This window comes from Neomonachus schauinslandi, chromosome 14 (genome assembly GCF_002201575.2).
Source record: "Neomonachus schauinslandi chromosome 14, ASM220157v2, whole genome shotgun sequence".
NCBI lineage: Eukaryota > Metazoa > Chordata > Mammalia > Carnivora > Phocidae > Neomonachus > Neomonachus schauinslandi.
The window spans coordinates 65,376,648-65,399,885 of NC_058416.1; the positions used below are offsets into that span (position 1 = coordinate 65,376,648).

Here is a 23,238-nt window from a genome sequence, read left to right on the forward strand (position 1 = left end):
GCTGAGGGGCTTCCCAGGAGAACAGTTAGAGGAGGCCAGGGAAGCTGACCACTGCCTAGCTTCTCCTGAGCTCCTGCTGAGCCCCAGCGCTGCAAAGCTTCCTCTCCCGACACCCCTTTCCTGGGAGACACAGCTGTCCCCAAGCCTGCCTTCTTTCTCCATCAACCTTTTAAAAACGTCATATCCCCAAGCAGCAGCTTCATTCTGAGCTCCTTTGTGCAACTACCCCCGCCCACGGCCCTGAGGCTGCTCTGCCCCTCATCTGCCTTTGAAGGCCTTCACATGCTCTACCCATGCGATCTCAGCCATCCCAGGAGACCAACTATCACCCCTCACTTCTTCCTCTGGCATGTGGGACCCACGTGGCAAAGGCCTCCTAGCCATCTCCAGCTGGCTGCTCACCCGTCCTGAACGGAACCCCGCGCTCCCTCTGCTCACCCAATCCCACACTCACCCGCAAGCCCAAGCTCATACCAAAATCCTCACTTAGCCTAGCAGCCTTGGCCCTTCACAGGCCAGTCCACACCTACCTTGCCAGCACTCAGCACTGCCCCACTCCATGGCCCGGGCCCGGCACTCTGCGGGACATGCAAGCAGGTATGCTATTCGGGTGAATACAGAGGATTACAGAGCCTTGAGTGACCAGGACGCTGTGAGCCCGAGCCCCACATCTGGCCCCTTCCCCCGGACATCCACTCAGGTACCAGCATCGGAGTGCCTGCTCCTGAAGCCTCCTTGCCCAACAGCTCGTGCATAATTATAGTCGCTTTCAGATAAGTGGTTTTTATTTCTCCACAGAAAGACCAACTCCAAGGGGATAAGCTGAACTGCAACTGGCTCATCAGAGAAGGAACAGAGTTTTCTTTGGTCAGTGCCATATACAGGTCGGTGAAGACACAGGTTTCATCCCTTGCCCCCCGAGGACAGGTTAGGCGTGCTCTGCAGCTGCTCCTTCCTGCCTACACCTTTTGGCCAGTTCTTCCCTGCCAGCCAGGAAGGACAGGAAACAGGATGCCTCAGGGGCTGGGGCTAACAAGAGAGCAAGAACATGCACACAGGTCACAGACACTTGGGTTTGAGAGCTGGTCTGCCCCTGGCCAGCCAGGCGCGTGCAGGCATTGCTTCTCCTCTCTCCGGCATTCACCCAGCTTCCGCGCCTGCCCGAGGGGAGGATGCCGCCTGCCTACAAGAGCTATCACAAGGGCTCAGAAAGGACAATGCACACGAAAAGGGTCCTTGTCAAACTGGAAGGGAGTTCATAAAGGACTGGTTCAGGTCTGTATTCCTAGACCTCACTGTAGCTCAGGGCAGATCACGCACTGTCTGCTCGATGAATTAAACACAGATTACCAGCAGTGAAATCATTCAGTCACTGCAAATATTCGCTGGCCACCCGACGTGGATCAGGCATAGTGCTCCATGCAGGGAATCCCAAGGGAAACTCACACAAGCACCCGTCTTTCCACTGTAGAGGTACAGAGAGGGTGATCTATCCAGAAGTCATGGTCTACTGTGCAGCAGGGGCTGGGACAGTAGAGCTCTCTCACGGAGACCAGGAAGGGCCTGGCATTTAAGAACTCAATGACCAGGGGCACAGCCAGTTGAAGGTTTAGCTGGGGACAGGCAGCCCTGGCCAGTCCAGGGGCTCAGCCCTCACAGAGGCCCTGCCAACTGACTGGGATGGGTACTTCCCACTGCCTCTCCTGTGCATGACTCTCATTCATGTACATGTCGCCCTCACCCCATTTCTGGTCAAGTGCAAGTCAGCATCTTCCACCAGAGCGAGACAAGCCCCACCAGATGCTTCCGCTTGCTTCCTTCTGGTCTCCTGCCCTCACGGCTTCCTCGAATGCGTTCATATGGATTTGTGGTTTCAGATTTAACGCCCGCGTGCACACACACATACATACTACACATACACATCCCATACATCAATATTTTAGACGCAACCACAGTTGCACTAACTTCTTATCTCCCCACTGTGTCCTTATTCCACTTTTTCCTCTTTATTGGATTGATTTTCTACTTTGTTGGAATAAATCCTAAGGATATAAACAGTTTTAGTCACTTTAAGGCAGATTTTTGGATCGTCCTACTGCAAACTCAGAAGTGCAAGCTAGAGTTAATACAAAATGCTCTGGGGTCTTAAACTGAGCAGACCGTTTTTCTTCTGTATTTCCACAGCTTAAGCATTCTCATAACTATTAATGAAGTCCATTACAATCAAAGAAATTTTTAAAATATATTTTGAAATATGAACAACCATGGAAATGCCTAAGGGAGAAAACAAGTTGCTATTCTAAGTAGGGTCCAATAGGCCATGGGCGAGGCGGGCAGTCAGTACAGGTCCCCCTATATGAAAGTAGGCTATTCCTTGGAAACCTTTCAAAAGCTGAAGTGGCATAAAACAAAGCAAATACAATTAATTCACATGGGAAAAAATTTGAGCATTCCCAGACCCAAAAAATAACCGTTCTCAGGGCTTTTCTGATACCTCAGGTCACACCTTGCTAACGATGCACAAAATAAATGGAGATAAAGCACGGATGCTCAGAGAGTTCGAAGCTCTGGCCGCTTGTAGTTCCTAGGGAGGGCGCCTGGAGGCGCCACTCTCGCTCAGGGTGCATGTTGCCTCTACTAATGCTCGCTGCAACACCAACACTGAACACTATCTTCGCTTTTAATCTTCTTTTCGTAAAAGCGAAAATCCTCTTCGGAATTCTATTGGTTAGCGAAAACAGGTACTAATGTAGGTCTTTCACAAAAGCAAAGTGGAGTAACGAAGACTTTGTAAGTGGGGTTGGGGGAGTACAAATACAATTTGCCAAGGCAGCTAACTTCTTATGTGCAGTTCCTGTTGTACCAATGCTCTGATATAACCTGAGAAGTCTCCAACACCCCAAATGCAAACCCTAACTGCAAATTTTGTCTTCTTGTATTCTGAGAGTCTGTAGATCCTAAGGCTCGTAAACTAAGGATGGGGAGAAGGAAGAGAACCAAACTCTCAGACCATTCAAATTAAGATCCATCTGGCGTTTTAAAAGTCTATGAGATTAATGGAACTCCCCACCCTGTAGAGATGACAGACCCCCGGGTCCTCCACCACCTAGGCAGACACTGCACCCCAACCCCTTCGCAGTGCCTCCCTTGCCAGGCAGGTCTCACACACCCCACCTGCCACAATGACCCAACCTTGTCACTGGAGTTTGAGGCTGTGGTTATCAAACATCGGTGCAGATACTAGCATTCTCCAGAGTTTGGCTTGGGACTCACAGCACATGTTCACCAATGGGAAATTTAGACCAGTCTTGAGTGAAACTGACAGCAAGGCAATAAAAGGGCAGACTGAGGGCAGGCAGTGCCCCCCCCCCACCTCGTGGGAAAGCCCCACGGCCTCCCTGTGGGCACACAACCACCCCACTGTATGCTAAGGGCTGGTGACCACAACACCCTGGAGAGGCCTGTTTTGCACGTCTGTGGGTTGCTCTCAGCAGGGAGGTCTGGCCTTGGCCCTCCAACAGGGGAATAGGCCCCTAAAAAAGCAGCTTTGAGGCTTTTCAAGGGAAGGCTGAACCTGGTGCTGCCACACCCACTGTGGAGGATATTTGGTTAGGGAGAAAATGAACACATTGTTTCTTCCTTTCTGAACGCAGCCTGTCCTGTGTTTAACTGTACTTGAGCTGCCAAGCTTTGGGTCTCTTCAGTTTAACAGAGGTGATTGCTTCCTGGGGCCCAGAAAGCAGAAGTGGCTGGAGCCCTCTCCTCATGCTCACTTCCGTGAGGCATGGCCAGGCCAGACCCCACCCCCCACCCCCGAGGATGGAAACATGAACGTGAACTTGGTTGGTACCTAATTCACAGCCATGGAAGCAGTTGGCAATCTCTCTCTCTTTGCAGTACCAGCTTTCTTTCAGCTTGCAGAAGATAGAGACTTCCCACATACATCAAATCCCATGAAATCAAACCAAAGTATGGTGGAGGGGCCCTGGACACCTAATGGTAGCTGAGGCTGTGGGGATCTACTCTGATTCCTTCGTTCTGCCCCCAAAAATGAATTTGTGGGATCACAGCTCAATAGACTGACAGAACTAGAAGCATCCTACAGACCAGGACAGTCCACAAAACCCCCTCTCTTGGGTTCCTGGAGTCAATTCTGATGCATGTGTTGGGGCGGGGGGGGCATGACATTTTCTCCACACCAATACGCAATTCCCTGGACACTAATTAAGTGTCCTACAATTCAACTCAATCCCAACACTATCTACCTGGAGGTAGCATCAGATCCCACGGGGTGAGGGCTCACTCTACAAGATGGTATGGCCACCCTACCTGTCCCCATTTCAGACACTAGTCACAAGCCCAGGCTGTTATCTGTGCTTCTGACCTATGGGCTACCAACAGAAGGTTCCAATGACCCCCTCCAGTTCAGAACGCCAATCACAAGCACCAGGTTGTGCCTCTGACCAACTGGCTATAAATCAGAGGTTCCCAGGACCCCCTTCCTTGGGTTTCATTAATCTGCTAGAGCAACTCACAGAACTCAGAGAAACATTACACTTACTAGATTACCCATGTATTATAAAAAGATATATATCAGGAACAGCCAGAGAGGAAGAGATGCACAGAGCAAGGTCTGGGGAAAGGGCAGGGAGCTTCCATGCCACCCCAGGTAGGTGCGCCACTCTCCCGGCACCCCCAACTACTGGGTGGTCGCCAACCCCGAAGCTCTCCCAACCCCCTCCTTTATGTAGGCTTCACTACATAGGCACAGTTAATTAAATCACTGGCCAACGGCAACTGATTCAACCACAGGCCCTTCTCCTCTCCCCAAGGTCAGAGGGCGCGACTAAAATCCAACCCTCTAAATGGCAGGGTTGGTTCTCCCGGTGACCAGCAACCCCTCACATTCAGGGGCTTCCAGAGTCACAGAGTTGGAAGCTCTGGCCGCTTGATGCTGAAATGCTGGGTGTAGTTCCTAGGGAGGGCGCTTGGGGGCGCCACTCTGGCATTAACTCTCTCGTTAACATAACAAAAGACAAAATCAGTGCCCTCCTCTTAGGTAATTCCAAGGGTTTTAGAAGCTATGAACCAGGAACTGTGTATAAAGACCAAACCTATAGAAAAAACATATATAGTACATCACAATAACCCTCCTGCTCTTGGAAAACTGCCTGCTCAGAAGACCTTGGGGGACCCCATGCCCACCAACATCACTGACGCCAGGGCAGGCAGGGGTGATGAAATCTGGCATGAAGCTCAGCGATGCCCATTGGCTTTTTGGGTCCCCTGGGCTGAGGACTGTACACTACAAAAGAGGGAGGGAGGACAGGAAGCCATCCTCCACCAGGGGCTTGTGGTAAAGAGAGCAGAGCACAGCTGATGGGCAAAGGGACCCTGGGATGAGACACGTCAAAGCTGGAGAGGGCAAGATGGAAGGAGCAGCTGCCCTGCCCAGTGCTCCTGGCAACTCGGTCCGCTCCTTCCGAGACCGATCCCTGTGCCCAGCCAGTCCAAGTGCATAGTCATTCACAACCTAGCCCCTCACCCACAAGATAGCGGGGTGTGTGACCCATGGTGAGTGGGTCTGAGAAGAGGACAAGAGCGAAAACAAGCATGCCCAGTCCCCTCTTCCTTGCCTCATGGTGGCCCACACTCTCCAAATTAGCCTGGACTTTACTCCATAAGACAGGTGTACCCCGACAAGCCACAAGATTAATTTAAAAGGCTAGTGCCTCAGCCCTTGCAGAACCCACTCCACAAGCAGCCTCTTGAGCCTGTAACTCCCACACACAGCATCAGCCACAGACGAAGTCTCAGCCCAGCACCCTCGCCTACCTCCAGCACCGGGACTCGGCGCGGAAGCCCTGGACATTGTTGTCCCCTCCGATCAGGTACACAAAGTTGTTGAGCACCGCGATGCCCTGGTTGGACATGCGGGGGGCCAGGGAGGCGGTGAAGTGCTTCCACTCTCCCAGTAGGGGGTTCAGGTACTTGGCCTGGTCACTGAGGACAGTGGACGGCGTGGAGTGAATGCCCCCAAAGCCCACGACGCACTGGAAGTCCGACCGCAGCTCTGTGTGAGGGCTCTGCAAGCTGGGCTGCAGGCTCTCATTGCGGTGGTACATGAGGGCGCTGGCCACCGTGTCCCTCAGCGGACTGGGGTCCAGCTTATCGTGCAGCCGCTGGAGGACCTCAGCTTCCATCAGGGGAAAACGCACTGTCTCCAGGAGCTTGGGGGGCTCGTGCAGTGAGATCTGGTCGGCCTGCACCTGCTCCAGGGTGTAATGGTAGAGCAGGGCACCCTCGTACACCTCGGTCTCACAGGAGACCTCCAGGCGGTTGCTGCTGAGGAGGGAGTAGACCTTCTCCAGGGGAAGCTGGCGGTACTTGTCAGTCCGCGAGAAGGCCACAAAGTTTTTGAGGATGTAGGTGTCCAGCTGCTCGGTCAGACGGCTCAAGTCAAACAGCTCCGCCAGCCGGTAGACATCAAGGATGTTCTCTTCGTCCACCCAGGACATGAGGAAATCACAGCAGAAATGGATGATTTCTGGGATCTGTGAAGAGAACAAGCCCCATTCAAGCCCGGGCTGGGAACGGTGTCTGGGCGAGGGAGACAAAGGATAACAGCCGTGGGCTACAGCTGGCCCCCCTCCGCTCCCCCCAACCTTTCCTGAAGTGGAGGCGTGGCAGAGCTGTTCTCCCCCAACTCTAGAGGCAACTAGGGCTCACTGCAGACTGACTGGGTTTAAATCCAGGCTTGGAGGAGATCTGTGGCACGTTCTTAACTGCTCTGAGCCTTGGTCTCCTCCTCTATAAGCGGAGAGGAATAAACTGAAAATGAGACCGTACCCAGGAACTATCTGGCACAGAGAGGACACCTTCAGATCAAAAGTAGCGAATCTCCAGAGAATCAGGAAGCAGCACAGTGCCCACCACATCAGCCACCCCTGCTCTGGAAGGTACCTGGGATCCCAGGCTCTCTCTAAGATATTCAGCTGTCTTCTCCCCACCCCCCGCCCGCCCCCCCAGCTGCAGGCTCAGCCAAAGCTGCAGCCCCAGGGAACCCGTCCCCTACCCCAGGAGCAGGGCCCTGAACCCCCCATGAGCTAAGAACTGTCAGCAGGGCGTTTCGGATGCTCGCCCAACACCCTTCAGGGGAACTCCGCTCAGTTCTTAAAAGGCTGCAAGTCATCCTGCCTGGGCAGAGCCCTACAGGACTCTGGCTAGCACAGGGGTCCCAGGTGGCCGACACCTGCCCTTTTCCAATCACGCAGAACTGGTGGGTTGAAAGGTGGGTAAGAAGAACAGTGCTAAGGTAGGAGCTGAGAAATGAGCCCCAGGCTCAGAGGCTATCACATGATTAGACAATCAGAGCATGGCAGGGTGAAGGAGATAGAGAGGAGGGCTCTAGAGAAAGCTGCCCAGGCATTGCTAAGTTGTTTAGGAAAACAGGATTTTGAAATTGCTCTAAAAATGGGAATACCTCACTCATCATCAACAAATTAACCAGTACACATAGAGTAATTCTGCTGGTATGTGAAGCTTATCAATAAATGTTTAAAATCTTTTTATCTTTATTTTTTTCTCATTCCAAAGATACTCTGTGCTTGCCAGGTCATTAGCTAAGGGCTGAATGGAAACAGGCAAAGTGCCAGGCATGTGTCTGCCCCAGAAGGCACGTCCCTATAGGGCTCTGTTAGGTCCTGAAAGTCTTCACTCAACTACCTGTTTTCTCCCTCGGCAGACAGTTCTGCTTTGCCTCTTCTTCCTAAAATACTACTTCTGATCTGTCGTGGGCCAGGAAACTGAGGACCTAGTTCTGGGGAGGAAGTGAGAGCAAACACCCCTCAGTGGGCATGAGAAGCAGCTCCTGAAAAACCCAGGGACAGTGTCACCCTCTCCTTCCCATCCTCATTGTCACAGCAGGGGGCCCTCTGCTAGGGAAGCTCACAGAGGAATCACCCCAGGCCTGCCCAGTGCAGGAGCCCCATGAGAGGCTCAGAGAAAGGAACCCTTGCCGGGGGTTACCCTGTGGTGACAGTCTTGCTGGGATTCAGATCCAGGTCTCTGGGGACACCAGGAATAGTCTGATCCTGAACTACTGCAAGGCACAGCACATGGGGAGCATGTGGTCACTGGCTACACGAACAAACATGACCCTGGTGCCTATGGACTTGGAACTGTTAAACCAAGTAAAACTTGCTTTAAAAACAACATTGCGGGGGGGGCGCCTGGGTGGCTCAGATGGTTAAGTGTCTGCCTTCGGCTCAGGTCATGATCCCAGGGTCCTGGGATGGAGCCCCACATCTGGCTCCCTGCTCAGCGGGGAGCCTGCTTCTCCCTCTCCCTCTGCCTGCCGCTCTCCCTGCTTCTGCTCTCTCTGTCAGATAAATAAATAAAATCTTTAAAAAAAAAAAAAAAAACAACACTGCAGAGAGGCTGGGTGGCTCACTTGTTAAGCGTCTGCCTTTGGCTCAGGTCATGATCCGGGGGTCCTGGAATCGAGTCCCACATCGGGCTCCCCCTGCTCAGCGGGGAGCCTGCTTCTCCCTCTGCCTCTGCCTCTGCCTGCCACTCCCCCTGCTTGTGCTCGCTCTATCTCTCTCACTCTCTCTGTCAAATAAATAAATAAATAAAATCTTTAAAAAAAAAAAAATTGCATAGAAGCCCACTATGCTAAAAATAAAACCCCAAAAAGCTGGGCTGCTCGAGGTAAAGCAGGGGTTCCCCATCCCGTGCTGCCCCCACAATGGCCTCAGAAGCGCTAAAGTACTCAGGAGCACTGGCTCAACTCCATCTACTACTCATTGCATATGGTGAGCCATGGTCAAACCAACCCAACAAGCACAAGCCAAGGGTCTCCCCCCCATCACCCATCTGAGAGCGACAGCGCAGGGCATTGCTGGGGCCCTGCCACACAGTGTGGGGCCTCCAGACACCCCTGAACAGGTTGGCTTTCCTGACTTTTTTCTGATGGCCCCAAACGTGTTCTGACCTGAGAAAAGGTCAAGATAATGAATTCAGCATAGCATTTCATTTTCACTTTCAACAAATGTAAGATGAGACGTCTCTTCAGCCAGATGAGACCATCTGACAACGGCTCCTGAAAGCAAAGGCACGTGCAGGCCCAGCCCTTGCATGACCGCACCAACGCCCCCGAGGTAACACAGCCTTCCAAAACGTAAGTCACGCTGTCAGAGCCTCAGAAAACTTTCTGAGCTCTGTAGGAAAACAAGTATTCAAAATTCAATGACAAAAAGGAAAGTAGTTTTGAAGAGACTGGCGAGACCAAGTGGGGTGGATGAGCAGAAAAGGCCTGGGCAACTCGGGGAGCAGCTCAGCTTCATCAGGGCACGCAGGGCATCACACACCTGCCCCGGGGTTGGCCCACGTGTTGACATGTGGGATCTTCTCCGGGGCAGGGAGACCCGGGCAGAAAGAAAGGAACCAGCAGAAGAGCGGAGGGCAAAGGGGCCTGGAGGCGTTTGGAGCTGCTCTGGTTCGGCGCCTAGGGCTGGCGGAGCCGTGCACCACCCGAGAGCTTCTGCCCTACCTGCAGTCTCCTTTGCTGCCTGGTATCCTCGTCTGCTGATGCCCCTCACGCCACTGCCCGGCAGACACCTGGGGATCACCCCCTGGGTTTGGGTCTGCCTTGCTGGAGCGAGGGCAGCCTCACCTGCAGCTGGCAGGCGGCAACCAGCGTCTCCTGGACGTTGCTCAGGCTGAGCTCCAACTCAGAGGTATAAATGAAATGCAGGATTTGGCACATGGCATTGTAGGACACGCCGTGGATCAGGACCTCTTCCTGCTCCATCTCCTTCAATCCCCCAGCAAACATTCCTCTGCAAAGTAAACACATGAAACAGCATTGTCATATCAATCTATATCAATCGTAGGGGCGCCTGGGTGGCTCAGTCGGTTAAGCATCCAACTCTTGATCTCAGCTCCGGTCTTGATCTCAGCATCATGAGTTCAAGCCCCATGATGAGCAAATCTGTATCAATAAGGGCACCAGCCCGGGCCGCAGAGAATGAGAGGGAACAGGGGACAGGCTGAGCCAGCAGTGATGCGCAACAGAACACTGGTTCGCTCCGTACTCTGAGCATGGAGTCTTGCCACGGAAGGTGCCCACCAGCTCCAGAGCAAGTTTGGAGAGCCATCCTAGGAATCACTGTCTGCCTTTCACGTGCTGCAGGGTGTTGCCCCTGAGCCTCTTGGGAGCCAGGGACAAAGTCCGGCTTGCTTTCTGCTGCACCCACAATACACTTCCTGGACCACAGCAGCAGCCCAGAGCATGCCATGAATGAATGGAAGAATGAATAAATGGGAAGTCATAAAAGTCATCCCATTCAAAATACACTGAGCACCTAACTGAATGCCAAGTACCATTTAAAGTCAGAGGATTAACAGTCAAGTAAAGTGATTAAGACTCCTACTTACAAGGAGTTTGATGCTAGGGAGGAGAGCAAGTAAAAAACAAGGTATTTCTGAGTGAGGAAATGCTAGAAAGAAGCACAACAGGGCATCTGACCTAGGAGAGGCGGAGCAGGGGGAGTGATGAGGAGCAGGGACAGGCTGAGACAGAGCTGGGTGGGCCCTCACCAGCCAGTGCATGGCATTCCAGGTGGAGGAGACAGGAGCTCAAGTCCTGGGGCAGGGATGAGTTCGGTACACAAGGCAGCCAGGCCATTGCAAAGAGGAAGTGAGCAGGTGAAACAGGGCCAGATCCTGCTTCCTCCAGGTCAAGACTGAGTCAGGATTGAAATCCAAGCATAATGAAGCACTGTCTGTCGGGGAATTTTATACAGGAGGGTGATGTGAGCAGACTTTTCAGGCAAGAGGGTTCCTGGAAGCCTGGGGAAGGCCCGGTGGCAGAGAGAACATGCTGAAGGACAGAATCTAGGAGAGCCCTGGAGGAACCAGGGCCCTTGGCTGGGTTAGCTGGGCTGACAGGGACTTGGGAGGAATGGGGTCAGAGTGAGGTCGGAGTCACCATCACTGAGATGCCCCTGAGGCTGGTTAATGAGGCTGGTGGTCAGGGGAGACAGCAGGGCTCAATATGACAGCCACACACAGAGGACAGAGTAGCTATTTTCACATTTTGTTTATTTTTCAACTAGGTAATATATATAGCAGTACAAGACTTAAAATTTTTTTTTTTTTTAAAGATTTTATTTATTTATTTGACAGAGAGACACAGTGAGAGAGGGAACACAAGCAGGGGGAGTGGGAGAGAGAGAAGCAGGCTTCCCGCCGAGCAGGGAGCCCGATGCGGGGCTCGATCCCAGGACCCTGGGATCATGACCTGAGCCGAAGGCAGACGCTTAACGAATGAGCCACCCAGGTGCCCCAAGACTTAAAATTTACAACAGGGTTAAAGTTTCCCTCTGGCCCTCCCTCCTCTGCTCTGCTCCAGGCCACCTGTTCCCTTCCCAGGGCAGAGCTACACCCAAAGGCAGTCCACGTACCTTACACTCTACATTACATTTTGACTTAACAATGCATCTTGGAAATGGCTCCTTACTGGTATACGTAGGGCTGCCCCTCTTCCGGTAAAGGCTATCATGGTTGATTTAACCTGTGGCTGCAATACACCTGGGTTACTTTTTTTTTTTTCCTTAGAGAGAGAGAGAGGGAGGGAGGGACGGAGGGAGAATCCTAAGCAGGCTCCACGCTCAGGACAGAGCCTGACGTGGGGCTCAATCTCATGACCCCGAGATCCAACTGAGATCTAACTGAGCCAGCCAGGCACCCTTTAAAGTGCCATTTCTATATTCTTTTTTGAACAGTCCAGATTCTTTGTCCAACTTCTATTAGACTGTCTTGTCAATTCGACAAAATCTGCTTTTTCGAATGAGTTGAAATTTTTTTTTTCTATCTCACATCTTTTGATTTTATGATGCCTTTTGCCATGCAGAAGTTTGTCTATTTTGATTGCAGATTTCTCATTTTCTTTTTTGCCTGTGAATTTTATGCCAGACCTGGAAAGGCTTTTCCCTCTGAGGTAACATTAAAAAACATTTCCCCGGGGCGTCTGGGCGGCTCAGTTGGTTAAGAATCGGACTCTCGGGTTTTGGCTCAGTCATCATCTCGGGGTTGTGAGATCAAGCCCCGTGTCACGCTCCGTGCTGAGCGTGAAGCCTGCTTAGGAGGTCTCTCTCTCCCTTTCCCTCTGCCCCTCGCGCCACCCATCCGCCCCCCCCCCAACTTGCATGGATGTGTGCACTCTCTCAAATAAAAAAAGTAAATCTTTAAAACAAAATTTCCCCATGCTATCCTCTATAGTTTTTTTAATTGTTGATTGGGGCATCTGGCTGGCTCAGTTGGTAGAGCATGCGACTCTTGATCTCAAGAGTCCTGAGTTCAAGCCCCACATTGGGCGTGGAGCCTATTTAAAAAAAAGAAAAATTGCTGATCCACTTGAGGTGCAACTCTCTTTGGTCATCCTGAATCCAGGTTCATACAACACCAGCCGCCTCCCCCATGCGCCCTCCACCAAGTTTGCCCCAATGAGATCAAAGTCTTACTTACACCTGAGGTCCAATGGTGGGGAAGTCAGTGCCATGTCTGCCCTGGCGCCCAAGATTGGCCCCAGGACTGTTTTCAAAAAAGGTTAGTGATGACATTACCAAGGCAACCAGTGATTGGAAGGGTCTGAGGATTACAGTGAAACTGACCATTCAGAACAGACAAGCCCCAGGATGTCTGGGTGGCTCAGTTGGTTAAGCACCCAGGTCTTGATCTCAGGGTTGTGCGTTCGAGCCCCAGGCTGAGCTTGGAACCTACTTAAAATTTAAAATAAACAAACAAACGGGCACCTTGGGTGGCTCAGTCATTAAGCGTCTGCCTTCAGCTCCAGTCATGATCCTGGGGTCCTGGGATTGAGCCCCGCATCAGGCTCCCTGCTCAGCGGGAAGCCTGCTTCTCCCTCTCCCACTCCCCCTGCTTGTGTTCTCTCTCTCGCTATGTCTCTCTCTGTCAAATAAATAAAATCTAAAAATAAAAAATAAATAAAGTAAAATAAACAAACACACACACACAGAACAGACAGGCCTAGAGTGAAGTGGTTACACCTTTTGCCTCTGCCCTGATTATCAAACCCCTCAAGGAACCTCCAAGAGACAGAAAGAAGCAGAAAAACATTAAGCAGAGTGAAACCATCACTTTTGATGAGTATCAACACTGCCTGATAGATGCGGCAGCTTTCTTTAGCCAGAGAACTCACTCTCTGGAACCATTCAAGTGATCCTGGGGACTGCCCAGTCTGTGGCTTGTAATGCTAATGGCTGCCACTCTCATGACATCATAGGTGACAGCAACAGTGGTGTAGCGGAATGCCCAGCTAGTTAAGAACTACAAAGGAGGGGCACCTGGGTGGCTCAGTCGTTAAGCGTCTGCCTTCAGCTCAGGGCATGATCCCAGGGTCCTGGGATCAAGCCCCGCATCGGGCTCCCTGCTCGGCGGGAAGCCTGCTTCTCCCTCTCCCACTCCCCCTGCTTGTGTTCCCTCTCTTGCTGTGTCTCTGTCAAATAAATAAATAAAATCTTTAAAAAAAAAAGAACTAGAAAGGAAAATATTTCAATAAAGGATCATTTGACAACAACAACAAATCATTCCACCTGGTTTATTTTGGTACAACGTGAGGCAAGGGGCAACTTTGTTTTTCGAGAGGGCCACCCCATCATCATCTTCCGCCACTTGGGATGCCATCTTTATCACACACCAAGTTCCTGGCAGGCTGGTGTCTGTTCAAAGTCACTACTTTCCCAATAATGTTCCCACATCTCAGGTACCAGGAGCAGTCTGGATTACTACAGCTCCGTAACACATATGACCGCAGGGGAGGGCCAGTCTCCTTTGATTACCTTCTCAATAATTTCCTGGCCACCGCTTGCTTTTGTAAATTTGGACTTTAGAATCAGTTTGTGTAATCCCCCACCCCCCATAAAGTCTCTTGGTATTTTTATTGGGGATGCATTACACACATAGACTGATGGAGAGCGAGCGAGTTAGCATCCTTGTGATGAACATGATGGGCTCTTCTATCTCACAAGCCAGCCTCTGGGTCTCTGTGGAGATCTTGCAGGTCACCTGCTCACAGACCTGGCACCTGCATGTTACATTTATTCCTAGACATTCTACTCCACCCACACCCCCTCAGGGTGCTTTCCTGTGCTCTGTGGTACACTGACTCACTCTTTGGGGTGTCCATGCAATGTGTGGACCGTGACTGGATCCTGAATGGAGAGGGGAAGAAGGAAGGAGACAGATGACATTTTGGGGACAATTAGGAAAATTTGACTATGGACTCAGTATCAGATAAAATTATGGAAGGACTATAAATGTTCTTAGATTTATAATGTTATTACAGATATAGTAGAGAAGGCTCTTACTCTTGGAAGTACACTGAAGTATTTCCAGATAAACTGTTATATCCACAACTTATTCTGAAGTGAATATGGAAAATGCTAACCGATGAATCTAGGTGAAGGGCATGGCTGTTCACTGTACTGATCTTCCAGCTTTTCTATAGGACTGACATCTTTTTTTTTTTTAAGATTTTATTTATTTATTTGAGAGGGAGAGAGAGAGCAAGAGCACAAGAGCAGGGAGAGGGACAAGCAGGCTCACCACTGGGCAGGGAGCCCAACACGGGACTCAATCCCAGGACCCTGGGATCATGACCTGAGCTGAAGGCAGATGCTCAACCACCTGAGCCACCCAGGTGTCCCTGACATCTTTCTTTTTTTTTTTTTTTTTTAAAGATTTTATTTATTTATTTGACAGATAGAGACATAGCGAGAGAGGGAACACAAGCAGGGGGAGTGGGAGAGGGAGAAGCAGGCCTCCCACGGAGCAGGGAGCCCGATGCGGGGCTCGATCCCAGGACCCTGGGGCCATGACCCGAGCTGAAGGCAGACGCTTAACGAATGAGCCACCCAGGCGCCCCCCTGACATCTTTCAAAATAAGAGTTCGGGAGGGAAAAAAAGGTTGAAAGAAAAATAAAATATACATCCACTCCTTTTGTTTTTGTTGTTTTTAACCAAAAATGGATGCCTAATTCTTTATCATAGCCTTACTACTTTTCTGTAACACTGAAATTATGACAAAATAAAAACTTAAAAGGGGAAGAACTTTTAAAATGATGTCCTGGGGTGCCTGAGGGGCACAGGTAATTAAGCATCCAACTCTTGGTTCCAGCTCAGGTTGTGATCTCAGGGTCGTGAGATCAAGCCCCGTGTCAGGCTCTTTGCTCAGCGTGGAATCTGCTTGAGATTCTCTCTCCCTCTCCCTCTACTCCCCACCCCCGTGCACGTGCTCTCTAAAATAAATAAATCTTTAAAAAAAAAAAAGAATAAAATGATGTCCATACCTCAAAACCATTAGGATTGCTACTACCCAAAAAACCCAGAAAATAATACATGTTGGTGAGAACAGAGAGATAATGGAACCCTTGTGCACTGCTTGTGGGAATGTAAAATGGTGGCAGCTACTGTGGTAAACAGTATGGACGTTCCTCAATTCAATACAGAATTAACATATAACCCAGCAATTCCACTTCTGGGTATATACCCAGAAGAACTGAAAACAGGGTCTCAAGAAGATATTTGTACATCCACGTTCATAGCAGCATTATTCACAATAGCCAAGAGGCGGACACAATGCAAGTGTCCCTCCACAGATGAATGGATTAATAAAATGTGGTCTATTCACACAGTGGGATATTGTTCAGGCTTAAAGAGGAAGGGAATTCTGACACATGCTACAACATGGATGAATCTTGATGACATGTTAAGTGAAAGAAACCAGTCACAAAGGACAAATATGTATGATTTCACTTATAAAAGGTTCCTAGAGTAGTCAAATTCATAGAAACAGAAAGGGGAATGGTGGTTACCAGGGGCCGAAAGGAGGGGTATAGAGAGCTGTTGTTTAATGGATACAGAGTTTCAGTTTTGCAAGATGAGAAAGTCCTGGAGACCCCTTCCACAACAGCATGAATACACTTAACACTACTCAGCTGTACACTTTAAAATGGTTAAGATGGGGGGCATTTGGGTGGCTCAGTCGTTAAGCGTCTGCCTTCGGCTCAGGTCATGGTCCCAGGGTCCTGGGATCCAGCCCCGCATCCGGCTCCCTGCTTGGGGGGCCTGCTTCTCCCTCTCCCACTCCCTCTGCTTGTGTTCCCTCTCTCACTGTCTCTCTCTGTGTCAAATAAATAAATAAAAATCTATTTTTCTTTTTTTTTTTTAGGATTTTATTTATTTATTTGAGAGAGAGAGAATGAGAGACAGAGAGCAGGAGAGGGAGGAGGGTCAGAGGGAGGAGAAGCAGACTCCCCGCCGAGCAGGGAGCCCGATGCGGGACTCAATCCCGGGACTCCAGGATCATGACCTGAGCCGAAGGCAGACGCTTAACCATCTGAGCCACCCAGGCGCCCCAATAAATAAAAATCTTAAAAAAAAAAAAAACAGTTAAGACGGTAAGTCTTATCATGTGCTGAAAAATCACAGCAGGGCACCGACAGAGTAAGTGGGGGGCATGAACAGCACAGAACACTGCAGAATGAGGGCCACCTCTGCTGCTAGGATATCATAACCAGATGTCCAATGAGCGCCCTCAGATGTACAATGGGAAACATTCCCTACGTCAGCTTGTTCAGGCCCCCAATCCCTGGTCCAAACCCTGGAGTCCAAGTATGTTTCAGAATTCAAGAGATTTCAGGGGCGCCTGGGTGGCTCAGTCGTTGAGCGTCTGCCTTCGGCTCAGGTCATGATCCCAGGGTCCTGGGATCGAGCCCCGCATCAGGTTCCCTGCTCCGCGGGAAGCGTGCTTCTCCCTCTCCCACTCCCCCTGCTTGTGTTCCCTCTCTCGCTGTGTCTCTCTCTGTCAAATAAATAAAATCTTTGAAAAAAAAAAAAAAGAATTCAAGAGATTTCAACTGGAGAAACACTGCACCCATGCCATGTATGATGTCACACTCCTGCAGGGTCTGGGTCAGTACCTCACATCCAAACTCCTTAGTATTTCCAAAGCAAAATGTAAAAGACATATACTAAGTAGGATAAAAATAAAATTAGCCTCACATCAGTTTAGGGCAGGTTTTGTAGTTTAATAGATTTGGACCAAAATTTAAAAAACAAAAACTCGTGGAAAAAATGGCAATGCGGGAGAACCCAGCTTTCCCCATTCCCCCCACAAAATTAATGACTGGACAGCTATCAACTAACAAAAACAGCTCTAGGAGACTCCCTGAATACACCTTAGAAGTTTCAGCAACACAGTGGAACAAAAAAACAAAACAACTTTCAAATTGCAGGGCTTTGGGGGTTTCAGAATTCTGGACTAGTATTTGCAAAAAGAAACTGTGCATGGATAAAGAGGAACTTTTAAAAATAGTTACCATGGTTGGGGGGGGTGAGGTGGGGAGATGATGTGGGAGGGCAGGGGTAAACTGGTGCCTTTAACTTTTTTTCACCAATTCAAAAAGTATTTTAGGGATGCCTGGGTGGCTCAGTCGTTGAGCGTCTGTCTTCGGCTCAGGTCATGATGCCAGGGTCCCGGGACTGAGTCCCGTATTGGGCTCCCTGCCTGCTTCTCCCTCTACCTGACACTCCCCCTGCTTATGCACACGCACGTGTGCTCTCTCAAAAATAAAAAAATAAAATCGTTTTTAAAAAAAGTATTTTAGCTGCAGGAATGGATGCTGATATCTGTAAAAGGTCCCCTTTGAGTGAATAACATGGAACGAAGCCCCCCTGGGCTAGGGTCTGCTGCTTTGCAATACATTAGGGACAGGGATGGTAGTGCTGAGGAGCTCTGGACTGAGGTCTCACTGAAGGCTCCACACTGTCATTCACAAATGAGCTGCAATTTTCTTGTATCTTGGCTATCTGTCCAATTTTGATACCAATGTTATGTAACTCTCTTTAAAAAATGTGAAAACTCTCAGGGGCGCCTGGATGGCTCAGTTGGTTAAGGTCCGACTCTTTTTTTTTTTTTTAAGATTTTATTTATTTGACAGAGAGAGACACAGAGAGAGAGGGAACACAAGCAGGGGGAGTGGGAGAGGGAGAAGCAGGCTTCCCGCGGAGCAGGGAGCCCGATGTGGGGCTCGAGCCCAGGACCCTGGGATCATGACCCGAGCTGAAGGCAGACGCTTAACGACTGAGCCACCCAGGCGCCCACTTTTTTTTTTTTTTTTTTAAGATTTTATTTATTTATTTGACAGAGAGAGACACAGCGAGACAGGGAGCACAAGCAGGGGGAGTGGGAGAGGGAGAAGCAGGCTTCCCGCGGAGCAGGGAGCCCGATGTGGGGCTCGAGCCCAGGACCCTGGGATCATGACCCGAGCTGAAGGCAGACACTTAACGACTGAGCCACCCAGGCCCCTCAAGTGTCTGACTCTTGATTTCAGCTCAGGATCTCGGGGTCGTGGAATCAAGTCCCCATTGGGCTCGGTGCTCAGCATGGAGTCTGCTTGTCCCTCTCCCTCTGCTCCCCCACCACAACTCGTGCTTTCTCTCTCTCACTTGCTCAATAAATAAATAAATAAAATCTTTAAAAAAATTTTTTAGAGGGACGCCTGGGTGTCAGTCAGTTAAGGGTCTGCCTTCGGCTCAGGTCATGATCCCAGGGCCCTGAGATCAAGCCCTGCATCGGGCTCCCTGCTCAGTGGGGAGCCTGCTTCTCCCTTTCCTTCCGCCACCCCCTGGCTTGTGCTGTCAAATAAATAAATAACATCTTTATTTTTTTTTTTAAGATTTTATTCATTTATTTGACAGAGAGAGAGAGAGAACAAGTAGGCAGAGAGGCAGGCAGAGGGAGAGGGAGAAGCAGGCTTCCCGCTGAGCGGGGAGCCCGATGCGGGGCTCGATCCCAGGACCCCGGGATCATGACCTGAGCCGAAGGCAGCGGCCCAACCGACTGAGCCACCCAGGCGCTCCCTAAATAACATCTTTAAAAAAATTTTTTTTGGAGACTTCCTTTCTCTTTCTCTGCTCTGAAAGTTTAAAGGGCATCAGAGTCTGTGTCATAAAAGGCACAACTCCCCAGGACATGTCTGGGCTTCATGTTTTTGTGGAGAATATAACTTTCTTTTTCAGGGGTGAAGTTCTGTCCACATATACTTTCTACAAAATCATCAATTTTATCCAAATTTTCAAAATCACAGGCATTGAGTTGAGTATAGCTGACTATCTTACAATTCACAGTATGAAAACTGAGGGAGAGATATATGATCCAGGGAGGCCACATGCAGGACAGAACACTTGTGCCTGACACACAGGGGTGGGGAGCACAGGAACCAGCACAGAAGAAGTAGACAGGGCAAAGCAGGAGGGGGCCACGGGAGCCAAAAGATTAGTACAGTGGACAGTTATTACCACAAGTCAAAAAAACAAGACCCAAGATGCACGGTTTAGTCAATCCCTAAACCTTGCACAGAGTATACACCAAAGGAGGATTCCTGCAGGGGGTGTCTCCCAAGACAAGGGTGATCCAGGGCCATGCAGCTCTCTGTCCCCGAGGGGTCAGCAGCCTCCTGAAGGGAGGAGCCAGCCCTGAGAGCCAGAGGCTGGGAAAGGGTGCAGGACAACTAGAGAAAGCTCCCCAGAGGAAGAGGCACCTCAGCTGGGCCCAGAAGATAACACTGCGGGGCAGGAAAGGCAGAGAAGGGCAGCACTGCTGAGTAACAGCAAAAGTCAAGGCAAAAAAGCCTGGCCATGTCTGCCCTAGGCCACCACCGGTCATGCTCTCTATAAATTCCTTCTGGAGAATAGGAGGTACTTACACCATGAAGAAATATTTCACTTGACAGTTCCTAAAACCAAAAAATGAGAACTGGGGCACCTGACTGGCTCAGTCAGTGGAGTGTGCGACTCTCGATCTCTGGGTCATGAGTTCAAGCCTCACGCTGGGAATAGAGATTACTCTAAAAAACAAAAAAACAGGGGCACCTGGGTGGCTCAGTAGGTTAAGCATCTGACTCTTCGTTTTGGCTCAGGTCATGATCTCGCAGTCATGGGATCGAGCCCCAAGTCAGGCTCTATGCTGAGTGCAGAGTCTGCTTCAGATTCTCTCTCCTTTCCCCTCTGCCCCTCCCCTCCCACTCCCACTCCTACCCCCGCCACACACTCCCTCTCTCTCTCTCAAATAAATAAAACCTTGAAAACAAAAACTGAGAACTATAACTAATACTTGAAGATGAAACAATGAAACAGAATCAGAGCTGGAATGGGAATCAGGTGGCTGGGGCTGGGGCTCCTCCTCTCACCAGGATACAACGAGGGTAGTGGCACCAATTCTTCCCAATGTGCCAATGGCTGGGATGGGGTCATGAAGGAGGCCACAGAAACCCTAAGGGACCAAGAATCCATGGGCGGGGGGTGGGGGGGAAGGAGGAAGGTCAGAGGCTTAGGCCCTCAAGATGAGAGGGTGTGGGGCGCCTGGGTGGCTCAGTCGGTTGAACATCTGATTTCTACTAGGGTCATGATCTCAGACTGGGGGCGAGTGGGGCTCTGCACTCAGCGGGGAGTCTACTCGTCCCTTTGCCTGCTCATGTGCGTGTGTGCTCGCTCTCTGTCAAACAAATAAATAAATACAATCTTAACCAAAAAAAAAAAAAGATGAGAAGGAAGATGGCCAGGGAACGGGCACAAAAGGCACAACTTTCCACATCACATGGCTGTGTGGACAATGTGTATACACAACTGACCGCTTGGCCTTGGCCTCAGCACCCACAGGGACCCAAAGCCTGATGACCAGGCTCATGTGGGCTTCCAGTTAGCATTATAAGAACACCACTGGGGGGCGGAGGGGACACTGAAAGTTTAAGGCATAAAGTGCCAATATCTTAAAAAAGGTGTGTATATGTCTTTGTGCGTGAGGAGAAAGCAAATACAGTAAAATGTAACAACTGGTATTCAGGTGTACGTAACATTATTCTTTCAACTTTCCACAGATCTGAAATTTCTCAAAATGAAATGTTGGGGAAACCAGAGTAAACGGAAACAAAATCTGTTTTATACCAAGATATAGAAAATTCATTTTATAAAATGCAACAGGACAAGTAAAGTCAAGCGTATTGTCTTTTAAGAAACAGGAAAAAAGGTGGGAGCCTGGCTGGCTCAGAAGAGCATGCCACTCTTAATCTCAGGGCTGTGAATTCCAGCCCCACCCACACTGGCTAGAGATTACTTAAAAAAAAAAGAAAGGAAAAAGAGAACAGGTCCCAGAAGAGCTGAAAGAAAAACAGATTCAGGGGTGCGTGGGTGGCTCAGTCAGTTAAGCGTCTGCCTTCGACTCAGGTCGTGATCCCAGGGTCCTGGGATCTCCCCGCATCGGGCTTCTTGCTCAGCAGGGAGTCTGCTCCTCCCTCTCCCTCTGCCCCTCCCCTGGCTTGTGCTCTGCTCTCTCTCGCTCACTCTCCCTCTCAAATAAATAAAATCTTAAAAAAAAAAAAAAAGTAGAAAGAAAAACAGATTCCAAGACCCCTCTGTCCCACTCAGTGTTGGTGAGTCACTGTAACAAGCAGTGGGAGCTCGGGGAGAGCAGGGGACTTGGCAGCTTCTGACTGGTTCGTCCCACCGGGTCACTGTGGGTGCCAACACAAACACCTAGTGGAGCCAGGATTACCTGTGCTACTTGACTTGTGCGAACATGTGAATGTAACTCACCTGAAGTAATCACAGGACGCAGCCAGCAGGATTCGATGGGCCTCAATGTGTCTCCCCTCCACCACCAGGACAACATCAAAGAGGATGCCACTGTCCCGGAGAGCCAGCAGCCCCCGGAGCAAGGCCTGCGAGTGCTGTGCACTCCGGTAGGTGTTGTTGACACAATGCGGGTGTGAGGGCTGCACAGGAAACTTGCACAGCTGGGTGAACTCCTGCTCCTCCGCCATCCTGACCACCACACCAGACCTCACCACTGCGGCTGTCAGCTGAAGACAGAGGGGACAGGGAATAAGCCAGGGAAGCAACACCGCACAGTGCACAGACTGGCCCAGTGGCACCTGCTGCCCGTGGCACTTGTTCTCCCTCCAGCTCACCTGGGCTTCCCCTATGGGCTTTAAACCCACGAATTCCCTCTCCCCTCCCACTGCTTCTACAGACTTGGGGCCTCCTTCCTGAAGACCTATGTCCCTTCATCTCCAGGATTCTTCATTAAATTTTATCTCCTTCAACATCTCTGGGAAACAGAAGGGTTCCGCAGACAGACTGACCTCGGTTGGGGCCCCAGGCCTACCAGGGACTCACCACATGACCAACCTGAGTCTCAGGTTCCTCAAATGAAAAGGGAAATAAAAGCACCCCGCCTCTTGGGGAAATCTAAAATTGGTAAACGATGAATATAAAGCACAGACCAGGTTCTCAAGAGCTCTTCCTCTCTCCCACTGAGAGAAAACAAAACTGGGGCACCTGGCTGGCTTAGTTGGTAGAGCATGCAACTCTTAATCTCCAGGTTGTGAGTTCGAGCCCCATATTGGCAGTAGAGTTTGCTTCAAAAAAAGAGAAAGGGGTACCCGGGTGGCTAAGTTGGTCTTCGGCTCAGGTCATGATCCCAGGGTCCTGGGATGAGTCACACATTGGGCTCCCTGTTCAGTAGGGAGTCTGCTTCTCCCTATACCCTCCCCCCATGCTCGTGATCTCTTTCTCTCATGCTCTGTCTCTGAAATAAATAAAATCTTTTTAAAAAAAGAGGGGCGCATGGGTGGCTCAGTCAGTTGAGCACCTGCCTGCGGCTCAGTTCATGATCCCAGGGTCCTGGGATCGAGCCCCGCATCAGGCTCCTGCTCAGCAGGGAGCCTGCTTCTCCCTCTCCCTCTACCACTCCCCCTGCTTGTGCTCTCTCTCTGTCTCTGTCTCTGTCAAATAAATAAATAAATAAAATCTTTTTAATAAAAAATAAAAAAGAGAGAGAGAAAGTACAAAACTGGGTTCCCTCACACAGGAATGGATGCATAAAAATGACAAAAGACTTGAGTGCTGGCCAGGATACCCAGGGGAGGGTCCAGGACCTGTCTTCTTTTACCAAGATTCTGAGAGTCAAGCACAGTAATTTGAACTAGAGCTGGTGCATTCAAGATCATCTGCAGCATGTTTTTAGTTCAAGGTTACTTTGTAATAATTGAGTATGTTCAAAACATGCACAGTGATTTGGGTTGAAGCCTCAGAAACCCAATCAGTCAAACAAACCTACCTCAAACACACTTTGGCCGTGCATTCTGAGTCAGG

General features: G+C 50.2%; 1 protein-coding gene across 3 annotated transcripts in view; it reads right to left on the bottom strand.

Annotated features, from left to right (window-relative positions):
- KLHL22 (kelch like family member 22) overlaps positions 1–23,238 on the bottom strand; it is a 38,745-nt gene that overhangs the window by 11,235 nt on the left and 4,272 nt on the right. For 2 of the 3 annotated variants that reach the window (XM_044921160.1, XM_044921161.1), the window contains exons 2-4: positions 21,679–21,944; positions 9,677–9,842; positions 5,836–6,554 (exon numbers count right to left, since the gene is read on the bottom strand). In XM_044921160.1, coding sequence (XP_044777095.1) covers positions 5,836–6,554; positions 9,677–9,842; positions 21,679–21,905 — 1,112 coding nt within the window. In that variant the 5' untranslated portion in view covers positions 21,906–21,944. Of the gene's footprint in view, positions 1–5,835; positions 6,555–9,676; positions 9,843–11,468; positions 11,528–21,678; positions 21,945–23,238 lie in introns of those variants that run through there. The other variant, XM_021687936.2, reaches the window with a different exon arrangement.